At 42.4% G+C, this 20,918-nt stretch overlaps 1 protein-coding gene across 10 annotated transcripts in view; it reads left to right on the plus strand.

The window, feature by feature from the left end:
* Positions 1–20,918, plus strand: part of grid2 (glutamate receptor, ionotropic, delta 2) — a 704,448-nt gene that overhangs the window by 447,266 nt on the left and 236,264 nt on the right. For all 10 annotated transcript variants that reach the window (XR_002459338.2, XM_073909344.1, XM_073909341.1 and 7 more), the window contains 2 exon segments: positions 4,095–4,256; positions 17,588–17,707. Coding sequence is in view for 9 of the 10 variants with exons in the window: in XM_073909344.1 (XP_073765445.1) it covers positions 4,095–4,256; positions 17,588–17,707 (282 nt within the window). In the remaining variant the exon portion in view is untranslated.

A 20,918-nucleotide genomic window follows, 5' to 3' on the forward strand; every position in this document is an offset into this window, starting at 1 on the left:
ATTATGTACAATTAATAAATATTAAACAATAAATAATTGAAAATGTTCACATTCAAAAAATACATGGCATGGATATAAGGCAGATGGATGGATTGTATGCTTTTAATACTCTTCTAACTAAAGGGTTGAATAGCTGAATGGATGGACGGATGGATGGCATGTTGTTAGCATGTTTTACTGATACTGACTTCATGGATGGATAAATGGATGGATGAATAGCATGTTTAGCACTCTGTTAGCATGCTGTTTTAAAATGTTTTGTTTACACACTTCTACTCTACTTGCTCTAGTTGAAATGTTATATATAGTTGATAGATTGTGCAGTATAACATTGCATTTTGTGGTTAGATTTAGTAACGTTGTTAACATGTTTTGACAGATTGCTAATATGCTTTAGTGCATTGCTAGCTTTTATCTAGTTTCTAAAATGTTTAACACATTCCCAGCATGTGTTTTATTGCTAGTACGTTTTAGCAAATTGCTTGCATTCGGTCGACTACTAGATTCGAACATTACATGTCTAAACGCAACAAACTGCTAATATACAGTTTCAGTGTGCGGTAAAACTACCAAAAATCGTTATCGTTAAGAAAATTTCAGAAGCTAAGAAAATGATTCATCTTTTATGAATCGTTCAAATATTGATGTACACACTGTACACTGTACAGTGTACAACGCGAGTTTTCATCTTAGCCTAAAATGTGATGTGAATTGTGGCTGTTCTTTAATGCAACAAGTTGTAGCTTGGACCCAGAAACAGTGTTTGCTACATTTTAAGCGGATTAGATGAGAGCATCATCCCTTTCGACGCCGTCATTTTATTCTTCAATCTCCTTTAAAGCCAGTGTACATATATACTACATAATTGGCTGGTAGTTTGGTGGCTCTGAAAGCCATTACAGTTTCATAGCAAAGCATACCTGCAAATGCCTGTTGATGGAGCCAGCCGAGCATGACTCCTAACATAATTAGAATAGCCTTTTCTTTGTTAGCTGGTGAGCATCTTTTCAAGGCTATGGTCGTATGAGGATAGCTTACCTGATGGATTGCGTTCTTGACAATTATTGCAAACCAAAGCTGATGGCAAGATGTTTTTCTCAGCTATTTGTCAACGTGGTTGGGATTACTAAGACACTCGATACAGTGTCAAGTATGTGGGAGCAGCGCAGGTTAATAAACAACGCTGAAAGCCTAATGACCGCTTCACTCCATTTATTACCTTCTCATTAAAATGGAGACAACACTTGGGCTTGATCAGAGCTGTGCAATCGATCAGAGTTAAATTAACTACCTCCTTTGTGTCGACATCGCATGATGCAGTGCTTGTATGTGTGTGTAGTCCCAGATTGTCCTGTATGATCAGAAATGAACAGAATTGCCTTTATTTTAAATTAGTGTGTTTTATTATAACGTCAGCGCATTTTACTAAGGATTTTACTATTTCATTTATCTTCAAGCCTAAAAGATCATGTAAACTCTCAGTTTCTTTAGATTTATTGGCTTTATTAAGTATCACTTTGTATAAAATGTAATAATGTTTTTAATCTGTAAAGACCTGATAACATTTTTTTTTCTCAAATTAAAATGGCATGTTTATTCATTTGAAAGCGATTTTTTTTGTTATTCCTCCAAATATGGATTTCCTAACTCTTAAAGTTTTAAGAACCCCTTGAGTACTAAATTTTAATTGATTTGTGTGTGTTAAGCATCAGTTAAAACAACTTTAGCAAATGTCACCTTTAATTATGGGGAAAACTGGAAAATTGTGAGCTTTTGTCAGCTAATTTCAGCTTCCGGGTTTAAAATTATTTTTGGGGCGAGATCAAAGTCAGTGACCCAGCGTTGATCTGCCTGTCCAGTGATGACACATTGGTTTCTCATTATTATTTATAGCTGAGTTGTCTTATCCTTTAACAAAACCCTTCTTTTTAATTACGGCACACAATATTTAGCTGTTTATCAAGGGTCGTATGTGTTTGTTTCCATGATCATCTGGGTTTGTTGCATGTTTTTCACTGTGATGCTGTTAGGGCTGATACAGCAAAGCTGTTGGTTTGCATTAAACATTTTTGTCGAGAGAGCTGTACGAGAATTGGATAATGGCGGACTTTAGCCCCTTTCACACAGTGATACCGGTAAATATCTGGAAAATTTCCGGAACGACTTTACCGGTATATTCAAAAAAGCGCTGTTCACACAGGCGAGGACGTTACGGAAATTTTCCGGAAAAGAGCATTCACACATCCATTCCAAAATACCGGTAAATTCTGACATCATTCACCACAAATGAGCTTTAAACGGCTGCGCTTGTATTTGTAAACATTTAACTAAATTACAAACTCTGTGGATGATCAATATTGTGAACAACTTTCGCAGGATCACTTTCGCATGTCGAGATGTTCATAATATGTGCGTGTGCAGGCGCTCACAGGCTGTTTCACAGGCACACGCAAAGCTTGAAGGTAAACAAACAACGGCTTATCATAAGCATCTCATCGATGATTATTTACACAGTTGGCATTAAGAAGAACATATAAACGTGATCTGACTAACTTCTAGCAGCTAAATGTGTCTGGAAAAATATTCAAAGGCTTTTATTCTCACAAACCACGCGGACGTAAATGCGTCTGACTGTTGTGATTGGCTAAAGCAGACATCTCACGTCAGCACGTTCTAGACGTGCACGCGCTTATTACGGCAATCTTACTTCTGCATTCACACAGCGCAGCATTCCGGTAAATTGCCGGTAATGTTACAACTTCTCTTTCCGGAAAATAGCCAGAACGAATTTACCGGTATTTTCAAAAAGGACCTGTTCACACATACAACCTTTCCGGCAAATTGCCGGCAATTTTCCGGAAAGGTCTGTATGTGTGAAAGGGGCTTTTGTCTTTTATCAGTTGCGTTTGTTACCATTCAGACACATCGCCTCTGTTCATGCTGCTGTGTTCGCCTGTGTTTAAAATGCTTCAGATTACCAGCAAGGCCGATGGTTGAAATAGATAGGGCAAGACACCCGCTGCACTGCTCCACTGTGTCTGCATTCAGACCCTGAGATTCAGGAGGAGAGAAGTCTTCATTTATAGTGTTTATATAAACACGATTATCTTTATAATATAATCAAACAAATTGTGGTCATGTTAATTTGAAATTACAAATAACACATGTACTGTTTATTTCTTTGCGTTTTAACTTTGTTAACTATAATATCATGGGTCTCCCCAAGTTTTGTGTCTCATTTGGTGAGCCAACTAAACTGACAACAGTTGTTCGCTCCCCTCTTTTTTTTTTTCTCTCCTCTGTTGGCCACACCCACTCCTCCCTCTGCTCGCAGTATTTTTTGAATACTTTTTATATTGAACTGAAAGAGGGGAGGTTCGTGATACTTTAAGTTTAACCACTAGTATTGTGTTGTCTAAAATTTATTATAAACATTCTAAATATTTATTCAGTATCCTAAATAACATCTTTAAAATTGTAAAATTGTTTTACTTGATAACTAGCTGTACGTCACAAATCCAAAGAAAGTGAACATGTTCTATTTTGTCCTTAGCTACACTATAAGTAGCTGTGTTTATGTTCCATGTCTTAGGGGTAAAATACAAAAATAGAATTTGGATTGGGCATAAAAGTGTTTAAACTGTAGTATATTTATGCATTTTTTTTTACAAAATACTCTCTTTTTTCCCCATTTCATTTGTTGTCTCTTCAGTTTACATTTATTTGTGTAAAATCGACTCTTCACCTTTTAAAAGCTTTAAAAAATACTTCCATTGTACCATCACATTTGATGTCCCTTGTCAGATATGAACACTAAAGCCTATGTGTGCCAGCAAACAATTGCCTGGCATTACTGTAAGTGTGTCTTTTCTATTGCTTATTAAACTCTGCTGTTATCCAGGGCTTGTTCAATATGAGCAGCCTGTTGTCATTTCCACTGTAGAGACCTTTCATCCCAGCTGTACCCATTCAGACATAAATCTTTTTTTTCTTGTAAGAGAATATTAATCTGGTGTCTCTGGGTCTCTCCGCTCACGTTGTCTGTTTCTTTTCTTTTGTGGCTGCTTCCCTGCCGCTTTTTGTCTTCTTGTCAGATCACCAACCGCTACATCTACGACACGGTGCTGTTGCTGGCCAACACTTTCCACAGGAAGCTGGAGGACAGGAAGTGGCACAGCATGGCGAGTCTTTCGTGCATCCGCAAGGGCTCCAAACCCTGGCAAGGTGGCAAGTCTATGCTGGAAACTGTGAAGAAGGTACAGTATTTTGCTGAACTTTACTCTTAAGATGACCTCTTACCTGTCATATGTCAGCTGACAGAACTTTGCAACGTAAACAAACTATTTTTCTTTGAAATACTGAATTTAGCTGTTGCAAAATCAATAACTTTAGACATTGATTTGACCACTGTATAAGTAACTTAGCAACTGCATTTCAGCTAGTAGTAATTAAAGTTATGGTACACTTTCTAATACTATACTGTATGTTGTTTTATATCATAATAGACATTCCACACTCTAGTAAATGCTGAATTGTTTTAACCCATCTTTGGGTCAAATGTGGACAAACACATAAGTATCTTGAATATATCAGTAATTTAACAAGTACATGTATATCAACTAATTTAATTGAATTGAATTTATTTTAATTTAATTTAATTTATTCATTTTCTTTTCGGCTTAGTCCCGTTAATAATCTTGGGTCGCCACAGCGGAATGAACCGCCAACTTATCCAGCACGTTTTTACACAGCGGATGCCCTTCCAGCCACAACCATCACTGGGAAAAAAGGACATTTAGCCGGGAATCGAATTCAGGTTGCTGTGAGCACCTTGGTGCTTTTTGTCATATATATATATTATAAGAAATTGCCAAAATTAGTCATAATCTTGAAAGTATTTTACATTTTAAATAATAATTTATGGATTTTATGGTAACTGGTAACACTAGTAGAAAGGTATCAATTATTTAAAACGTGCTGGATAAGTTGGCGGTTCATTCTGCTGTGGCGACCCCGGATTAATAAAGTGACTAAGCCGAAAAGAAAATGAATGAATGAATGAATGGTTTAGGATCACAAAGTCATTTAAATTTTTTGCAAACTAAATAATCTAAATAAAGATTAAACTGATGAACATCTTTTTTAGTGAATATCAATTATCAAGTATGCTTAAATTAGCATACTGGCTTCAGAGGACTTTGGATATAGTCATAGAGTATATATGATTTTTATAGTTTTAAAAAATAATTTTATTGAAAATGATCACAAAATATTACATTTTTGTGCCTCTCAGAAGAAAGAAAACTATACGTTCATGTAGTTGGAACAGCATAGAGTAATGGGCGAAAGTGATGTCTGGAGTGGACAGCTGTAGAGTATTTTCTTATTCTCGTTTACCTGAACATTTAGCTGACCACAATTTTATGTAAATGATAGAGTGTTATTTCTTGGGGGGTATCTATCCCTTTAACATTTAATAGCACATAAATGCATTGTAAGATCTAAAAGGGCCTGTGAAAATGTTGGCAGTACAAAGTGAAACCTGACCAGGCCAGCAGAAAAGGTGTAAACTGGGAGCCCTGCTGTGATTAAAGAGATGTGATGGACTGTGAGTTTGACCTTGGATTTTTTTGCTTGAAAACCAAATGATTATTCAGTTTTGAGGGCCATAATGAGGCCTTGTTTACACCTGCTATTAAGATGTGTTTTTGTCAACTTGGTAAGATATGCATAAGATTATAAATAACTACATAAATGTCTAAAAAATAAGTCATGTCCACTTTTGACCACACTTTAAATGTAGATGCTTGTGTGGTCCAATATGTTTATTTAGCCAAAAAAAAAAGATCACATACTGTACTATTGGCTTAATCCCAAAACACTACTGTACATGAGATGTTATTGAAGTGTCTTAATCTTAGATATTTGGAATCAAAATTTTGATTTGAAGGCAAAAAGTGTAGAAATCCCAAAAATTTCTTACCATTACTCATTCTAAACTCACACAACTTATTCAATCGCACAGTTTATCCAAATGTGCCATCAATAAACAGTTTAGTTTGGCCAGAAGAGAAATGGCCATGCCCAATTTAGCCTGGTTTCACTCAAGTTTTTTTTTTTTTCAATCACTTTCGCAAATTGGTGAAGTTTGTTCCTGGCTGCTGTTGCCACTGGCTTGCATGGTTTATGACTTGTGGAGCTGTGCATCAATCAATTTGCTCTTCAGTGTTTGGACACTCAGCAGTAAATAATTAACTCACACTGAACTGAACTAAACTGAACTTAAACTCTGAAAACTGGACTGACACAATTTCAATTAAATATAATCTTCTATGTAAAGCTGCTTTGACACAATCTACATTGTAAAAGCGCTATATAAATAAAGATGAATTAAACTGAAATAAAAATTAACTAAACATAAGATAGTACTAGATAGTAGGATAAGTACTTTTTTTGAAATGTATTTATGTACTTCTTGGAAAAACACTTAAAAGTACACTTACAGTAAGGGTACTTGACCAGATATTTAAATTTTATTTCCACTTTACACCTGTCCAACTGCTTCTTAATGTAAATGTCTAATCAGCCAACCACATGGCAGAAACTCAATTAATTTAAGCATCTAAACATGTATCACAATGGGGAAGACAGGTTATTTAAGTGACTTTAAATGTGGCATGGTTGTTGGTGCTAGACGAGCTGGTCTGAGTAATTCAGAAACTGCTGATCTACTTGGATTTTCATGCACAGCCATCTCTAGGGTTTACAAAGAGTGGTCAGAAGAAAAGAAAATATCCAGTAAGTGGCAGTTCTGTGAGTGCAAATGCCGTGTTGAAGCCAGAAGTTAGAGGAGAATAGCCAGACTGGTACAAGCTGAAAGAAAGGCAACAGTGACTCAAATGACCAATTGTTACAACTGAGGTATGTAGAAGAGCATCTCTGAATGAACAACACGGTGAATCTTGAGCCGGATGGGCTACAGCAGCATAAGACCACATCCGACGCCACTCCTGTCAGCTTAGAACAAGAAACTGAGGCTACAATTTGCACAGGCTCACCAAAATTGGACAATAGAAGTTTAGAAAAACGTTGCCTGGTCTGATGAGTCTCGATTTCTGCTGTGACATTCGGATGATAGGGTCAGAATTTGATGTCACCAACATGGAAGCATGGATCCATCCTGCCTTGTATCAAAGGTTCAGGCTGCTGGTGGTGGTGTAATGGTGTGAGGGATATTTTCTTGGCACACTTTGGGCCCATTAGTACCAATTGAGCATTGTGTCAATGCCACAGCCTACCTGAGTAATGTTGCTGACCTTTATGACTACAGTGTACCCATCTACTGATGGCCACTTCCAGAAGAATAATGCACCATGTCATAAGGTGTGAATCATCTCAAACTGGTTTCCTGAACATGATAATGAGTTCAATGTACTCAACTGGCCTCCACAGTCACCAGAGCACCTCTGTGTACCTAACATACATATACATAAAATGAAATTACATATTCTAAGTATCTTGGTTTGTAGTTGTGTATACTTTTTTTTTCCTAAGTGGCCTATTTATACCCACGTAATATTACATTTAGACAAGGACTTCTGAGTAAAAATATGCTCAGTAATGACTGCAGCTTATTTAAAATTTGCTACAACAATGTGCACACTGTTGCAACTATCCCTAGTGGGAGTATATACTGTATGTGTGTGTGCACGGAGGACATCACATGTGAAATCTATGTGACTTTTCTATAAGGAATACTGCTTTTTGCAGTGTCCTTTCTTGTTCAAATGCAAGGTTATTCCACAATATTTAATCAAAGTTTTACAAAAGGCATACACAGGCACCCGTCTCCCCTCAAAGAAAAGATCCACATAAAAACATCAGATTCAAGGAATGTGTGTCTCTTGTTGTCTTCTGATCCAATCGACCAAATTGCATCTTAACAGGAGATGTAAACAGAGGGATGTTGTGATACAGTGAAACTCTCCTCCCTGCCTTCTGCCTGGTGTACAGCAGGGCTACAGAAATGGCACACTGCCTGGGGTGAGATGACAGTCTATGTTACAGGGCTAGTGACTGAGTGCTGATTTAACACTGTGTTTGGTGGGGAACGGCTTTCCCCCCTGAGGGATGTACTGTTCCTCCTGTATCCACATGTATCTGATCCTCCCTGCCATCCCGCAGTAGAGATATCACCTCTCGGCCGGCTCTCACCTCCACATTGCAGCTTGTGTGACAGTCGTATTAAAGCAGATCGGGACGATTTATTCAGACACTGGGTGACCGCTAGAACACAGTCTCGCTTCGAATCTGCCTAGATTTTTAACGACCTAGTTTCAAAGGGATGTCTGGGAGTACATATTATATATATATATTTCGTAATGGTACGGAGTGTTGCACACTTATTTTACTGTACATCAGCTGCATAATAGCCTTGTATTCAATTCCCGACGGACTATTTGGACTGGAACATTGCCTTACGGCTTAATTAGGGGAAGTTTGTGTGAATCGGCTTTACAAAGCAGCAGTTGGTGAACTCATTTGGAAAGCGCTCATCAGCTATTATAATTGGCTGTCTAATTTTTTTTTCTGTCAACATTGGTATTGGTAGAGTGAATTTACAACAATTATCTGTCTGTTCATGGGGGTTTTCACTGGGCTGGGGGTGTTTTGGGTGCAGTTTTGAAAAAGGATAAAGATTTTTTTTTATTTTTCTATTTATTTTTTTATTTTTTGCTGGGTGGAATGAGACCGTGGAGGTATTTTGGAGTTTAAATGAAGAGGTGAAAAAAGAGGAGGGAAAAACGAGAGGAGGGAAAACATGATCAGCAGGAATTGTTGGACATAAATGTGTGGTGTTTTGCCCTTAAGACCTATGGATGCATTAGTATGGACGTTTTGTCCTTTGTAAGATAATATTTCATGTAGTTGTAAGCTAGTAACTGTTATATAAGCAGATAATAATACATTTTCAAATAATTTATTGTTTAAAGTAAACTTTAAAATAAACACAGAGAAAAACGTTCGAGGTTACTAAAGTAACCCTTCGTTCCCCGAGGAGGGGAACGGAAGCACTATAAGTGGATTTGATTGTAAAATCCACGCATTGGGAGGTTCGGTTCAGAAGCTACTCGTCTGAAAGAGTATTGAACGGGCCAATTAAGAATGAATTGGCAGCGCAAGCCTGCGCAGGTGAGCGGCATAAGCAATCAACTGAGTATATAAGCTCACCTGGCGCCAGCAGACGCTATCCTTTTTAAGCTGAAGAGACTTTCAACAGCTAAGGGACAGTCATTATGGCGACGGAGTATAGTGCTTCCGTTCCCCTCCTCGGGGAACGAAGGGTTACTTTAGTAACCTCGAACGTTCCCCTTCGGGGGGAACTTCAGCACTATAAGTGGATTTGATTGTAAAATCCACGCATTGGGAGCCCATTGAAAGCGCCATAATGACTGCACCTTACCAACACCCCCGATGAGGAGATAGTCAAGCAAGCGTGACGCACCCACATCATGGGGGGCGCGGTCCTCCAACGTGTCCCTGGCCCTAATTTATCCTACTTCAACAGAAGTTTTACGGATTTATATTTTTTGGGAAGTCGTGAGCATCTAGATAATTCTAGGAAAATACGACAGTACGCTGGGAAGCGTGCAATCCCGATAGGGAGGACGCTGCGGAGGCCATCCGTTACCCAAGGGGGGATAGATGGCAGAATTTACATATGGACTAGCCCTAAAAAGGGGGAGTACGCATAGCAAAAGAGTGGTTAGCGGGGAGGGAAGACACGGGTCCGCCCAGGGGGGGGGGACTTAACCGAGTGCTCTTTGCTCTTCAGTGTTTGAACTCTCAGTAATGATTAAATCACACTGAACAGAGCTAAACTGAACTGAACTGAACTTAAACACTAAAACCTGAACCACACTGTTCCAATTACTATGACCATTTATGTGAAGCTGCTTTGACACAATCTACATTGTAAAAGCGCTATACAAATAAAGCTGAATTGAATTGAATTGAACTTAACCGTGGCGGAATAAGCATATGGGATCGCCTAGTGGGGATCGCGCATAGCAGGCACCTTTACCCAAAACGCGGGCTGACCAGCGGGCAGACCTACAACGTAGTGGGCCAGCAAGTGACTCCTCCGCTGAGTCAGTGCTGGGGGCCACGGAGGAATCTGCAGGGCTCACCTGACGGGGAACTTTACTGACAGATAAAAAGGCGCACGTATCTCCGTGTTAGGGAAAATGGCGCAGCAAGCGTGTTTCAACACCCTACCGAATTGTTTCCTCAATCACCAAGGGTTACCTAATACCCTTGAGGAAACCGGCTCCACTCGCAGATTGTAAAACCTTGCAAATGTGTTGGGTGTCACCCAGCCCGCAGCTCTACAGATGTCTGTTAGAGGGGCGCCGCGTGCGCGCGCTCGAGAGGATGCGAAGCTCCGAGTGGAGTGCGCACGCGCTCTCGGGGGACGCGGCTCATCTCGGCTCTGATAGTGAAAGAAAGGCATCCACAATCTAGTGGGAACTTATTTCGGTACGGCACTTCCCTGCTGCCGACCGCTATAACAGACGAAGAGCTGCTCAGATGATCTAACTCTGAGTGCGGTCCGGATAATACGCAACGCGAACTGGACAATAAGAAGGGCTGGGTCTGCCTCCTCCGAGGGCAGCGCTTGCAGGCTCACTACCTCGTATTAAAACGGAGTGGTAGGAACCTTGGGCACATATCGCGGGCGGGGTCTCATACGTGAGAGAAGCCAGCCCAATTACAGGCACGAATCACTGACCGAAAAATGCCTCCGGGTCCCCGACCCTCTAATCGATATCAACGCGACCAGCAGAGCTGTCTTCAGGGACAGAAAGATACTGAGTCGAGGATCGAAGGGATCTGACGCGGCTTGTGTAGCGAGGGCGAGATCCTAAAAGGGCATGAGAGGGGGCGGGGTGGATTAATTCGCTTAACGCCCCTGAGGAACCGGATGATGAGGTTATGCGTTCCCACGGTGCTGCCAGCCACCGCGTTATGAGAGCGGAGATGGCAGCCACGTAACCTTGAGTGTGGAGGGCGACAGCCTGCTCTCCAACTTCTCTCGGCGTAAAGAAAGCACAACGCTGATCTGGCAAATTACGGGGGTCTTCTCAGCGAGAGACACACCATTCAGTGAATAGACTCCACGTCAGGGCATAGGCGCGCTCGGGGAGGGGGCTCTAGCCCGAGTGACGGTATTAGCCACCGCAATCGGAGGTTACCTAAGTCTTCCTCGCGTCTAAAATCTCTTCAAAGATCGGCGAGGGTGCCAGGTGGTGCCCTGTCCCTGAGAGAGTAGGTGCTCTCTCGAAGGGACTGCCAGGGGAGGGCTATCGCGAGGGAGAGCTCTGACATCCAGGTCCGGTTGAGCCAGAGGGGCGCAACCAGCAACCTGTTCCTCGTCCTCTCTGACCTTGCACAGTAACTGCGCGAGCAGGCTCACTGGGGGAAACGCGTATTTGCGCGTGCCCCGAGGCCAGCTGTAAGCCAGTGCATCCGTGCCGAGAGCACTCGGTCAGGGAAAGAACAACTGGCAATGAGCGATCTCGGGGGAAGCAACAGATCGATCTGGGCTTCCCCGAATCGCGCCCATATCAGCTGAACAGACTCGGGGTGGAGTCTCCATTCTCCAGGACGCAAGGCTGCCGTGAGAGCGCGTCGGCTGCACGGTTGAGCTTGCCCTAATATGAATGGCGTGCAGCGATTTCAGCCGCAGATGACTCCAGAGGAGCAGACGGCGGGCGAGCTGAGACATGCGGCGAGAGCGCATACCCCCTATACGGCTGATATACGCCACCGCCGCCGTACTGTCCGTCCTGACCAGCACGTGTTGCCGCTCCAGCACCGGAAAAAAACGGTGGAGAGCGAGGAACACTGCCAACAGCTCCAGGCGATATGCCAATGCAACTGGGTACCTTTCCACAGGTCCGCAGCCGCATGCCCGCAACGCACAGCCCCCCAGCCCGTGTTGGAAATGTCTGCTGAAACGACAACAAGACTGGACGCCTGTTCTAGAGACACCCAGGCCTGTAGGAACGAGGGGTCGCTCCAAGGGCTGAGGGCGCGGCGACACAGCGCAGTAACAGAGACTCGGTGTGCGCGCGCGTGTCATGCGCGTCTGGGGAATCGATCGTGAAGCCAGTGCTGAAGTGGTCTCATATAGAATAATCCGAGCGGCATGAAGCGGCTGCGGATGCCATATGCCCCAGGAGCCTCTGAAATAGTTTCAGTGGGACCACTAGTTTACTGTCGAGCTCTCTCAGACAGTACAGCATCAGCTGAGCGCGCTCTTCGGAGAGGCGCGCTGCCATGGTGACCGAGTCCAGCTCCAGCCCGAGAGAAGAGATCCTCTGCACGGGGGCGAGTTTGCTCTTTTCTCGGTTGACCTGAAACCCCCACAGGTGGAAGTGCCAGAGCACTTTGTCTCTGTGCATAATCAACTGCTCCGAGAGAGGGCAAAAATCAGCCAGTCGTAAAGAAATTGAGTATGCAGATGCCCGCGAGCCGAAGGGGCGCTGAGGCACCCTCCGCGGGCTTGGTGAGGACCCGCGGAGACAGAGAGAGCCCGAAGGGGAGGGCTTTGTATTGCCAAGCTCGACCTTCAAACGCAAACCGCAGAAACTGTCGGTGGCGAGGAAGAGTGGAGACATGGAAATACGCGTCCATCAGGTCTAATGCTGCAGACCAACCCAGAGGACGAACGCACCGGAGGATGCGCTTCTGCGTGAGCATTCTAAACGGCAGCTTGTGCAGGCAGCGGTTCAAAACGCGCAGATCTAGGATTGGCCGTGACCCACCGCTCTTTTTGGGCACGATGAAGCGTGGGCTGTAAAACCCGCTCTCCATCTCGGCTGGAGGGAGCGGCTCGATTGCATCCTTCGCCAGGAGGACAGCAATCTCCTCTCGCAAGACAGGGGCGGACAGGGGGCTGACCCTGGTGAATACACACCCGTGACTTGGGGGGCCGTTTGGCGAACTGAATCGCATAGCCGAGTCTGATTGTGCGTATGAGCCACCGCGAAGAGCTGGCCCGCGCTAACCAGGCAGGCAGAGCTCTCGCTAATGGACTCATCGCTACAATCGCTGACGTACCAGCAGTGGGGCAGCGCGGAGTGGGTGTGCTGATCCGGAAAGCTCGCGGGTCCCACGGAAAAGCTGGAGGTGAGATATTTGCTCTCACTCCAAACCCGAGCTCCGGAGGGGAGGCTCGAGGGGTGGGAGAAAGGAGACCGTCCTCCCAGCGCTCGTGAGCCACTGGCGAAACGCACCGAATCTGCAAGCTAGAAAGCATAGCGTCCCAGACTGGCAGATTTCGGGCTGTCACATCTGGGGAAGTAAAAAGTGCCCTTTCATAATGTTTTCATGGCAGTAAAAAGTGCCGTTGGAAATGGGGCCCCGCCCTCCAGCGGGGAAAGAGCAAGTTCCCTCTTCTCCAGATGGCCTGTCCCAGGGGCGCTTCGCGGTCCGTTGCCGGACTTAGCGGCGTTCTGGGCAGGGGGGCTGCCTGCTTCCGAGGTGCCCGACGCGCTCGCTTCGCCGGAGGCGTGTGCGGGGGCGGAGCAGCTCTCGTAGGCAGGCGCCTTCGGCGAGGAGCAGGTATGAATGGCACGGCGGGCGGAGCGGGCTACGGACCGCCGATAAGACATCACCCACCAACTGCTCTCTCACCGCCTTGAATTCCTGGGTGAATTCACAGACAGTGTCGCCGAACCTGGCTGGGGATATGGGGAAGTCAAGAAAGCGGACTTTGTCGACTTTGCGCATATCAGCCAGGGGTGGCGCTCCTGGACCACTAATGTGGACATCGTCCTCCCCAACGCACACGCAGCGGACTCAGTAGTCCGAAGAGCTAAGTCGGCGGCGGTGCGAAGCTCGTAAGCCTGGGTTGGACCCACCCTCGTGCAGCTCGGCCAGCGCCTGCGCTTGGTAGCGCTGGTAGGTGGCTATCGCATGCAAGGCGGAAGCAGCCTGGCCCGCAGCTATGTAAGCTCTAGCTCCGAGGGAGGTAGATAACTTACAGGCTTTGGATGGGAGACGAGGCGGACCCCGCCAAGAAGAGGCGCCGCGCGGATTTACCGCCATCGCGCACTCAACCTGAGGAATCGCCACATACCCCCTGGCTGTTTCACCGTCAAGAGTGGTTAGGGTGGAGGAACACGCAGCACGAGCAGAAAAAAGTGCTTTACAAGACCGCGTGAGCCTACTGTGCACCTCCGGGAAGAAGGGAACGCCCCTCTAGTCGGTCCGGCCGCGGAGCTGGGGGATAAACCATCTCCAACCCACGGCCGAAGCAGCCCGGGAAAGCACTGCTAACATGTCCGTTTCAGGATCCGTAGTGACAGCGCTCACCAGCCCGAAGGGGGCGAGCGGGTCTGGATCATCATCGGACAATGAAAGCCCACCCTCCGATGCCGCGGTGGACATCTGGTCTCCGGTGTCATCGGGCGTAAGGGCTACCATCTGTTAGACGGATCGCTTCCCCCGCCCGAAGCTTGGATGGAGCGCTTAGAGGAGCGGGAGGTCCGCGGGCCCGTGGGCGACGGATTATCTCTCGCTGAAACCCTCAGATCTGCCCGAGTGCCCGCTGCAGAGCAGGGGACAACTGGGGTGGTTCACCCTTTTGCAAAGGCTAACCGCGATCTTGCGCAACAGTCATGGCATCGCAATGACGACATGAACTGCCCGCGAGCAGCGCATTAACATGCTGGACCCCCAGACATGTAACGCAGTGCCCGCGCCCATCATCCGAGGACAGGAAACCACCGCATCCAGAAACGCACAGTCGGAGCGCCGTCCTGATAAGGACGTGCTGCACGACTGTGTTGCTCTTTCTGTGAAGTTTGCAACTTTATACGCACCGCTCTGGAGGACCGGACCCAAAGAACGCCGGGCAAGGGAGAAACCCAGCTCGACCGTCTGCCACTGCGTGTACACACTCTGGACCGGGAGAATGCTCTCGTTCGCTCAGAATCGCTGGTCACAGCAGGAGGAACCCTCATCGACTCGATCAGAAAGTCTCTGAAGCGAAAAGGATAGCGTCTGCTGGCGCCAGGTGAGCTTATATACTCAGTTGATTGCTTATGCCGCTCACCTGCGCAGGCTTGCGCTGCCAATTCATTCTTAATTGGCCCGTTCAATACTCTTTCAGACGAGTAGCTTCTGAACCGAACCTCCCAATGCGTGGATTTTACAATCAAATCCACTTATAGTGCTGAAGTTCCCCCCGAAGGGGAACTACAAATAACATCTACTGTAGATCTTTCTGTTCACAAATTGTAATTCTGAATTTTCTTTGTGATTTTTTTTTTTCAAGGTGAAAAACTCCCACACAACTGACATAATAAAAAAAAAAGAACTAAACAACCAGAAGAGAGGTGAATTGCATAATTACAAACTGTGATTTAAAGCAAAGTATTACATAAAAAACAAACAAAAAGGCAAATGTACTGTACAAATCTGCCTATCGAATGGATTCAGGGTGTACTTAAGAAGTATTTAAAGTTGAAAAATGAATATAAAGAAATTGAAGGCCCTTAAAAATTATTAAAAAGTCTTAAATGCTATTTTGCAAGGTATTAAACTCATTTTGAATATGCAATGTATGGTTGTATGCCAAAGTTGGCCTGAAATCTGCTAATATCGATGCTATGTAGTTTATGAAATCAATAAAAATCTTGCAAGATTAATAATGCTACTTTGTGTATATTCAGTAACCAAGGCAACACCATTATTTCCATAGTTCTGTTTGTGCCAACCTACTGAATTAGCTAGATTTAATAGATTTGTATTCAGTATATGAACAGTAAATTGTTTTAGTTTTGGATTAGTTTCTTACATTAATATTTAGTAAATATAATGTATGTTAAAATATTGCCAGTGTTTCTGGCGATATTTTAAACCTAAAGTGGTAATAAGGTCTTAAAAATTATGCAAAGAATGTTAAAAAGGTCTTCAAATGTATGGAAAGAGTCTTAAAAGGTCTTAAAATGTACTGAATTTCATTCTCTGATTCCTGTATATTTTCTGGAATTTAATGAGACCTGCAGTCCCATTCAGCATTGGGAACAATACAGCTGAATTTAAATATATTTAAATATATTGGTTGTATATAGAGAAACAACAAAAATCTAGTTTATTATTTAGAATAGATGAATAAAACAAAAGTGTATAGATACTGTACATACATGGCTTAAAATAAACTTTTTAGGGTAAGAGAATAGGAGAATATTTAATTATTTATTCAGTGGTTTGGCATTCAATTTTCAATTTTGATATTTGAATATTCCACCTAAACACCTGAAATCTCCTGCAAAATAGTCTCATTCGCACTTGAATATGAAATATGAAAGATACAACAGCCCAGAATAATCATTTGTCTATAGCTACATGCTCCTATATCACAGCCATCATGCTCGACATGTTTATAGGTGTAATTTCTTATTCATCCATTCATTTTCCTTTGGCCTATTCCCTTTATTCAGCGGAAAGAATCACCAACTTATGCAGCATATGTTTTACACAGCGGATGCCCTTCCAGCTGCAACCTACTGGGACACATCCATTCACACACATGCATTACGGCCAATTTAATTTATTCAATTCACCTATAGCGCATGTCTTTGGAGAACAACAACACGGGGAGAACATTCCAACTCCACACAGAAATGCCAACTGGCCAAGACGAGACTCGAACCAGAAACCACTATGCTGTGAGGCGACAGTGCTAATCAATGAGCTACTGTATCACCCGGAGTGATTTGTTTGTTAGAAAAATGCTAGGCTATCTTACGAAATGCGTTACTCTTCACAAACCTGTCTTTTTGGTATCACTTGCAGTGTCTGTTTTCAGAGCAAGCCCTGGCTATGTGATGCTCCTGCTGTTCTGTAGTTTATTACGAATTTATTCATTTTGAACATGTCACATCTATAGCCAACAAAATGACAAAAACTTTGTTTTGTACTTTAGCAACACACCCACCACGAGTAAAGTGAATTGGTGGTTCTTTACATAATAAATAAGCAAACAGGCAGACAGATAGATAGACACCCAGAGATTCCTGTCTTTCTTAAAGAGAAGAATATGGCCAACCCCTACACTCTGAAAAATTGTATTCGAACAAGCCCTAAACCTTTTTTTATTTACAACCAATTGGGCTTGAATGTCATTCAAGGCAATTGTTTTAAAAATAAGTCGAATTAATGTAAACAGATGGTAAAAGCATATCCGGTAATATTCCTGGAACTAATTGCAGGTCAGATTTAAATGTCTATCAGTTATGAAAATTAAATAAATAATTAAATAAATTTTCCTATTGAGAAAATGAATAGAGTTTGTCTTCTGGAACCCAACTGTTGTGTTCTTTAGTGTAGCTTTAGGACAGGAGTGCTGATGAAAGGTATGTGTTAAATTCATTCTCTGTACTAACACTGGAGATGGGAATTATACACTCGCATAATATAACAGCTCTCGAAAAGACAAACTGTTTTTGCCCACATACAGTAGTTTTGTCAAACTAACGCTTTTTAATTGTGTTTCCATTTGTATATTTAACAGGGAGGTGTAAGTGGTCTGACTAGCCTGCTGGAGTTTAATGATAATGGGAGCAACCCCAACATCCACTTTGAGATCCTGGGTACCAACTACGGTGAGGACCGCGGTCGTGGAGTCAGCCGGGTAAGAAATGCTCTTTTCAAACCCACAACTAATGATTCTAACGCTTCCAGAAATGCAATTGTCTTAATTCAAAGAGCTTTTGGGTTTTAATTGATAATCACAGAAGCCTAATGAATTCCATCAGCCTCCCTCAGAGAGGCGCAGTGCATCAGCACACACTGTTTATCAGTTTTGCTGTTGTTTGCTCATCTCGGCTTTGGCGGAGTGAAGAGGTAGTTAAGCAGCAGTAACATAAGAGCCGTCCCCAAGTGATCCGCAAAATAATTAATCTGTTCTTTTCCGTTCGTTTGTCGTTAATTACTTTAGTCATATTTATGTGTATTTGCTCGTTCAAATATTGGTCCTAATCTGTCTCTGTCTTCCCAATGGAATGTGGATCAATTGCTCATGACAGAACGGCAGCTTTGGAGTTGAATAATGTGTGGATCGGGCTTCGCCCTCAAATGGGGAAATCCCAATCTCTTCCCGTCTGGAGAAATATGTTGGAGTTGTTTATTAAGCTGGAATAAATGAAAAAGAAAACTGATTTGTGTCAGTTGCTGATCAGGAAGTCATTTAGTAAACGTTCCTGGTGGTTACACAAATGTGTGCACTCGCAAACAAGCCCTTTTTGTAATATTTATGGTTCAAATATCAGGGATTTCATTTTGCTTTCTACAATTTTGAAACAATCAGTAAAATGGTTATTTATTATGCAGTAGTGAAATTAAATTGAGAGCCATTTTCTGGTACGCTAGTTTGAGATCACAGTTATTATATCATTTGCAAGAGCATTAGAGCAGTGACCAATATTAACATGGCTACTGAAATTGGCTTAAAAAGGTTCAAAATTAGCAATCAGCAAATGCTTTTTGTGAGAAGATTAAGTATTATTTGCCTGCAGTTACCAAAAATACTGATAATAATAATAATCCTGCAGCTTTTCTGTTTTCTAATTTCACAAGTTAGTCAGTATTTTAATGCCTGTTTCTTTGCCATTTCTGAAGGATTTTTTCCTTCGATCACTTATTCTTATGACATCAATATAATTGTTTTCTTTATGATATTTACAGTATGATACATTTGCTGAACTTTTGCTATTAAATATGAATTGTAGGCCCTGTAGTTAATGAGTGTTGACTGATGTGTTTGACACTTTCCAGTCTTAATACATTTAAAATCACAAGTGCAAAGATTTTAACGTGCACTAAAGTAATTTATTAGATCAGACAGCAAAACTCGCTGTCATAGTGCAGATCATGGCTCTGAAATGGCTCGGATCTGATAGAGTGAGATGTTAATCAGCAGGTCAGTGATTGCCCTTGAAGACTTCAGTGTGCCAAAGTCCACAGACAACCATCAGACAACAAGCTAGAGTTCTTCCTCCAATCCCACTGATACATCACTACAACCTCACTGCCATCATGCACAAATTAAATTGTCAGATTTCATTAAAGATAATGGTCTCTGACACAAACAAGATCTGCGCTGCACTTCCAAAAAATGAAATGAATATTTTGAGTACAAAGTAATTACATTAAGCAAGTTTCTTTAATCAAAGTGGATAATTACTTTAGGAGCAAAGCTTGTTTTAATGTGTTCGGCTCAGCGCTGCTAGAAAAGAACAAGCGTGTTTGCACTCACTGGCCACTTTATTAGGTACACATGGCCTGGTACTGTTTCAGACCCCTTTTGCTGTTAGATCTAGCTTCATTATTTGTGGCATAGATTCAACAAAGCGCTGGAAACATTTTTCAAAGATTATGGTACACAGTGACATGATAACATCACATCCATGTTGTAATCTCCCATTCACATGCCAAAGGTGGTCTATTAAATTGTGATCTGGTGACTGTGGATAACATGTGAGTTTAGTGAAAGTATTGTCATGTTTAATAAAATAGTTTGAGATTACTTTGGTTTTGTGACATGGCATATTTTCTGGCATATAATTCGCTGTGGTCACAAATGGATGGACATGGCCAGCAACGATACACTAGTTATGGCAATTTAAACAAGAGAGTTGACACATGAGATTTATCCCACACACCATTATACCATCACCATCAATCTGAACCACTGGTGTAAAAATGTTCCCATTCTTAACTGGCAGAAATGTACTGTTCAAAAATAAGGATATGAAATGTGTCTTAAATGTTTTTTTCTGCCCTATTTTATGTATTTATTTTAGAATTAAACTGTAAATTAAGTATAAATTAATTTGGCTTATGTTTATGCAAGAAACATTGCCAGTAGGGTGAGAAAAATAACTTAATTAAAAATATGTTAAATCTAAAAAAGTGAAGGCTAAAATAAATATATCTTGCTTTAAACACATGTAAATATTACATTTACTAATTAATAACTGATTAATGACATTTAAGCCCTCCTTCATAAACTCTCTCCTGCATTTGCTTTGCACTTAACTGTATTTATAGTGTAATGATGTACTGTTCACGAGTAGTATAAATAAACAGAAGGCCAGTTCTTCACAAGTACTGTTCATATGTTGAAGCCACTTGTGTCTTAAACATCTCTCCAATTAACTGCTGTGTTTCCAGACATGCACAATATGTGTTTCCACACTTGTTGACATTGACCAGAAAACAAAACCTGTTTAATGTGACCCCCTGCTAACACATTAGCAGTAGTTATCTCCGTTGCCTCCTGTGAGAGGGATGTTCTTCCAGCCTGCTGAAAAGCTCAGAAAACACACTTGAGCATCTTTCTGAGAGACTTTTTTCTTAGATTTGCACTCCACATTTTTACTGCGTCACAAGGGATTGCACATCGCACAGCTCTTGCTCTCTTTTCATACGGTCAATTGTCCAGAACATAATCAGTCTCTTCTGAACAGGCTTTTTAATAGCTTTTGTTCCTAACATGGACTTGTTGCTGGAGTAATTTGTGTGAAGGTGACTCCAGGGTAATGAATGATCTCCATATTTTAACACCCGGCTTTATATACACCCTTTGATCACAGACAGTGATTAAAAATGTGACTATGAAAAATACTTTTGATTTGTTACAAAACATTTTCACAGGCATTACAATTTTAACAAAAAGTTGATGATAATTGCCACTGGAAGTTTAATATTAATGGGATAGTTCACCCCAAAAGGAAAATTGTCACTATTTACTCACCGTCAAGTGTTTATAAACCTTTTTTTTTTCTTAATTTGAATTTTTGTTTATTAATTTTCTTTTTTTTTAATTTTGAAGAAAGCTGAAT

The sequence above is a fragment of the Danio rerio genome, chromosome 8 (assembly GCF_049306965.1).
Source record: "Danio rerio strain Tuebingen ecotype United States chromosome 8, GRCz12tu, whole genome shotgun sequence".
NCBI lineage: Eukaryota > Metazoa > Chordata > Actinopteri > Cypriniformes > Danionidae > Danio > Danio rerio.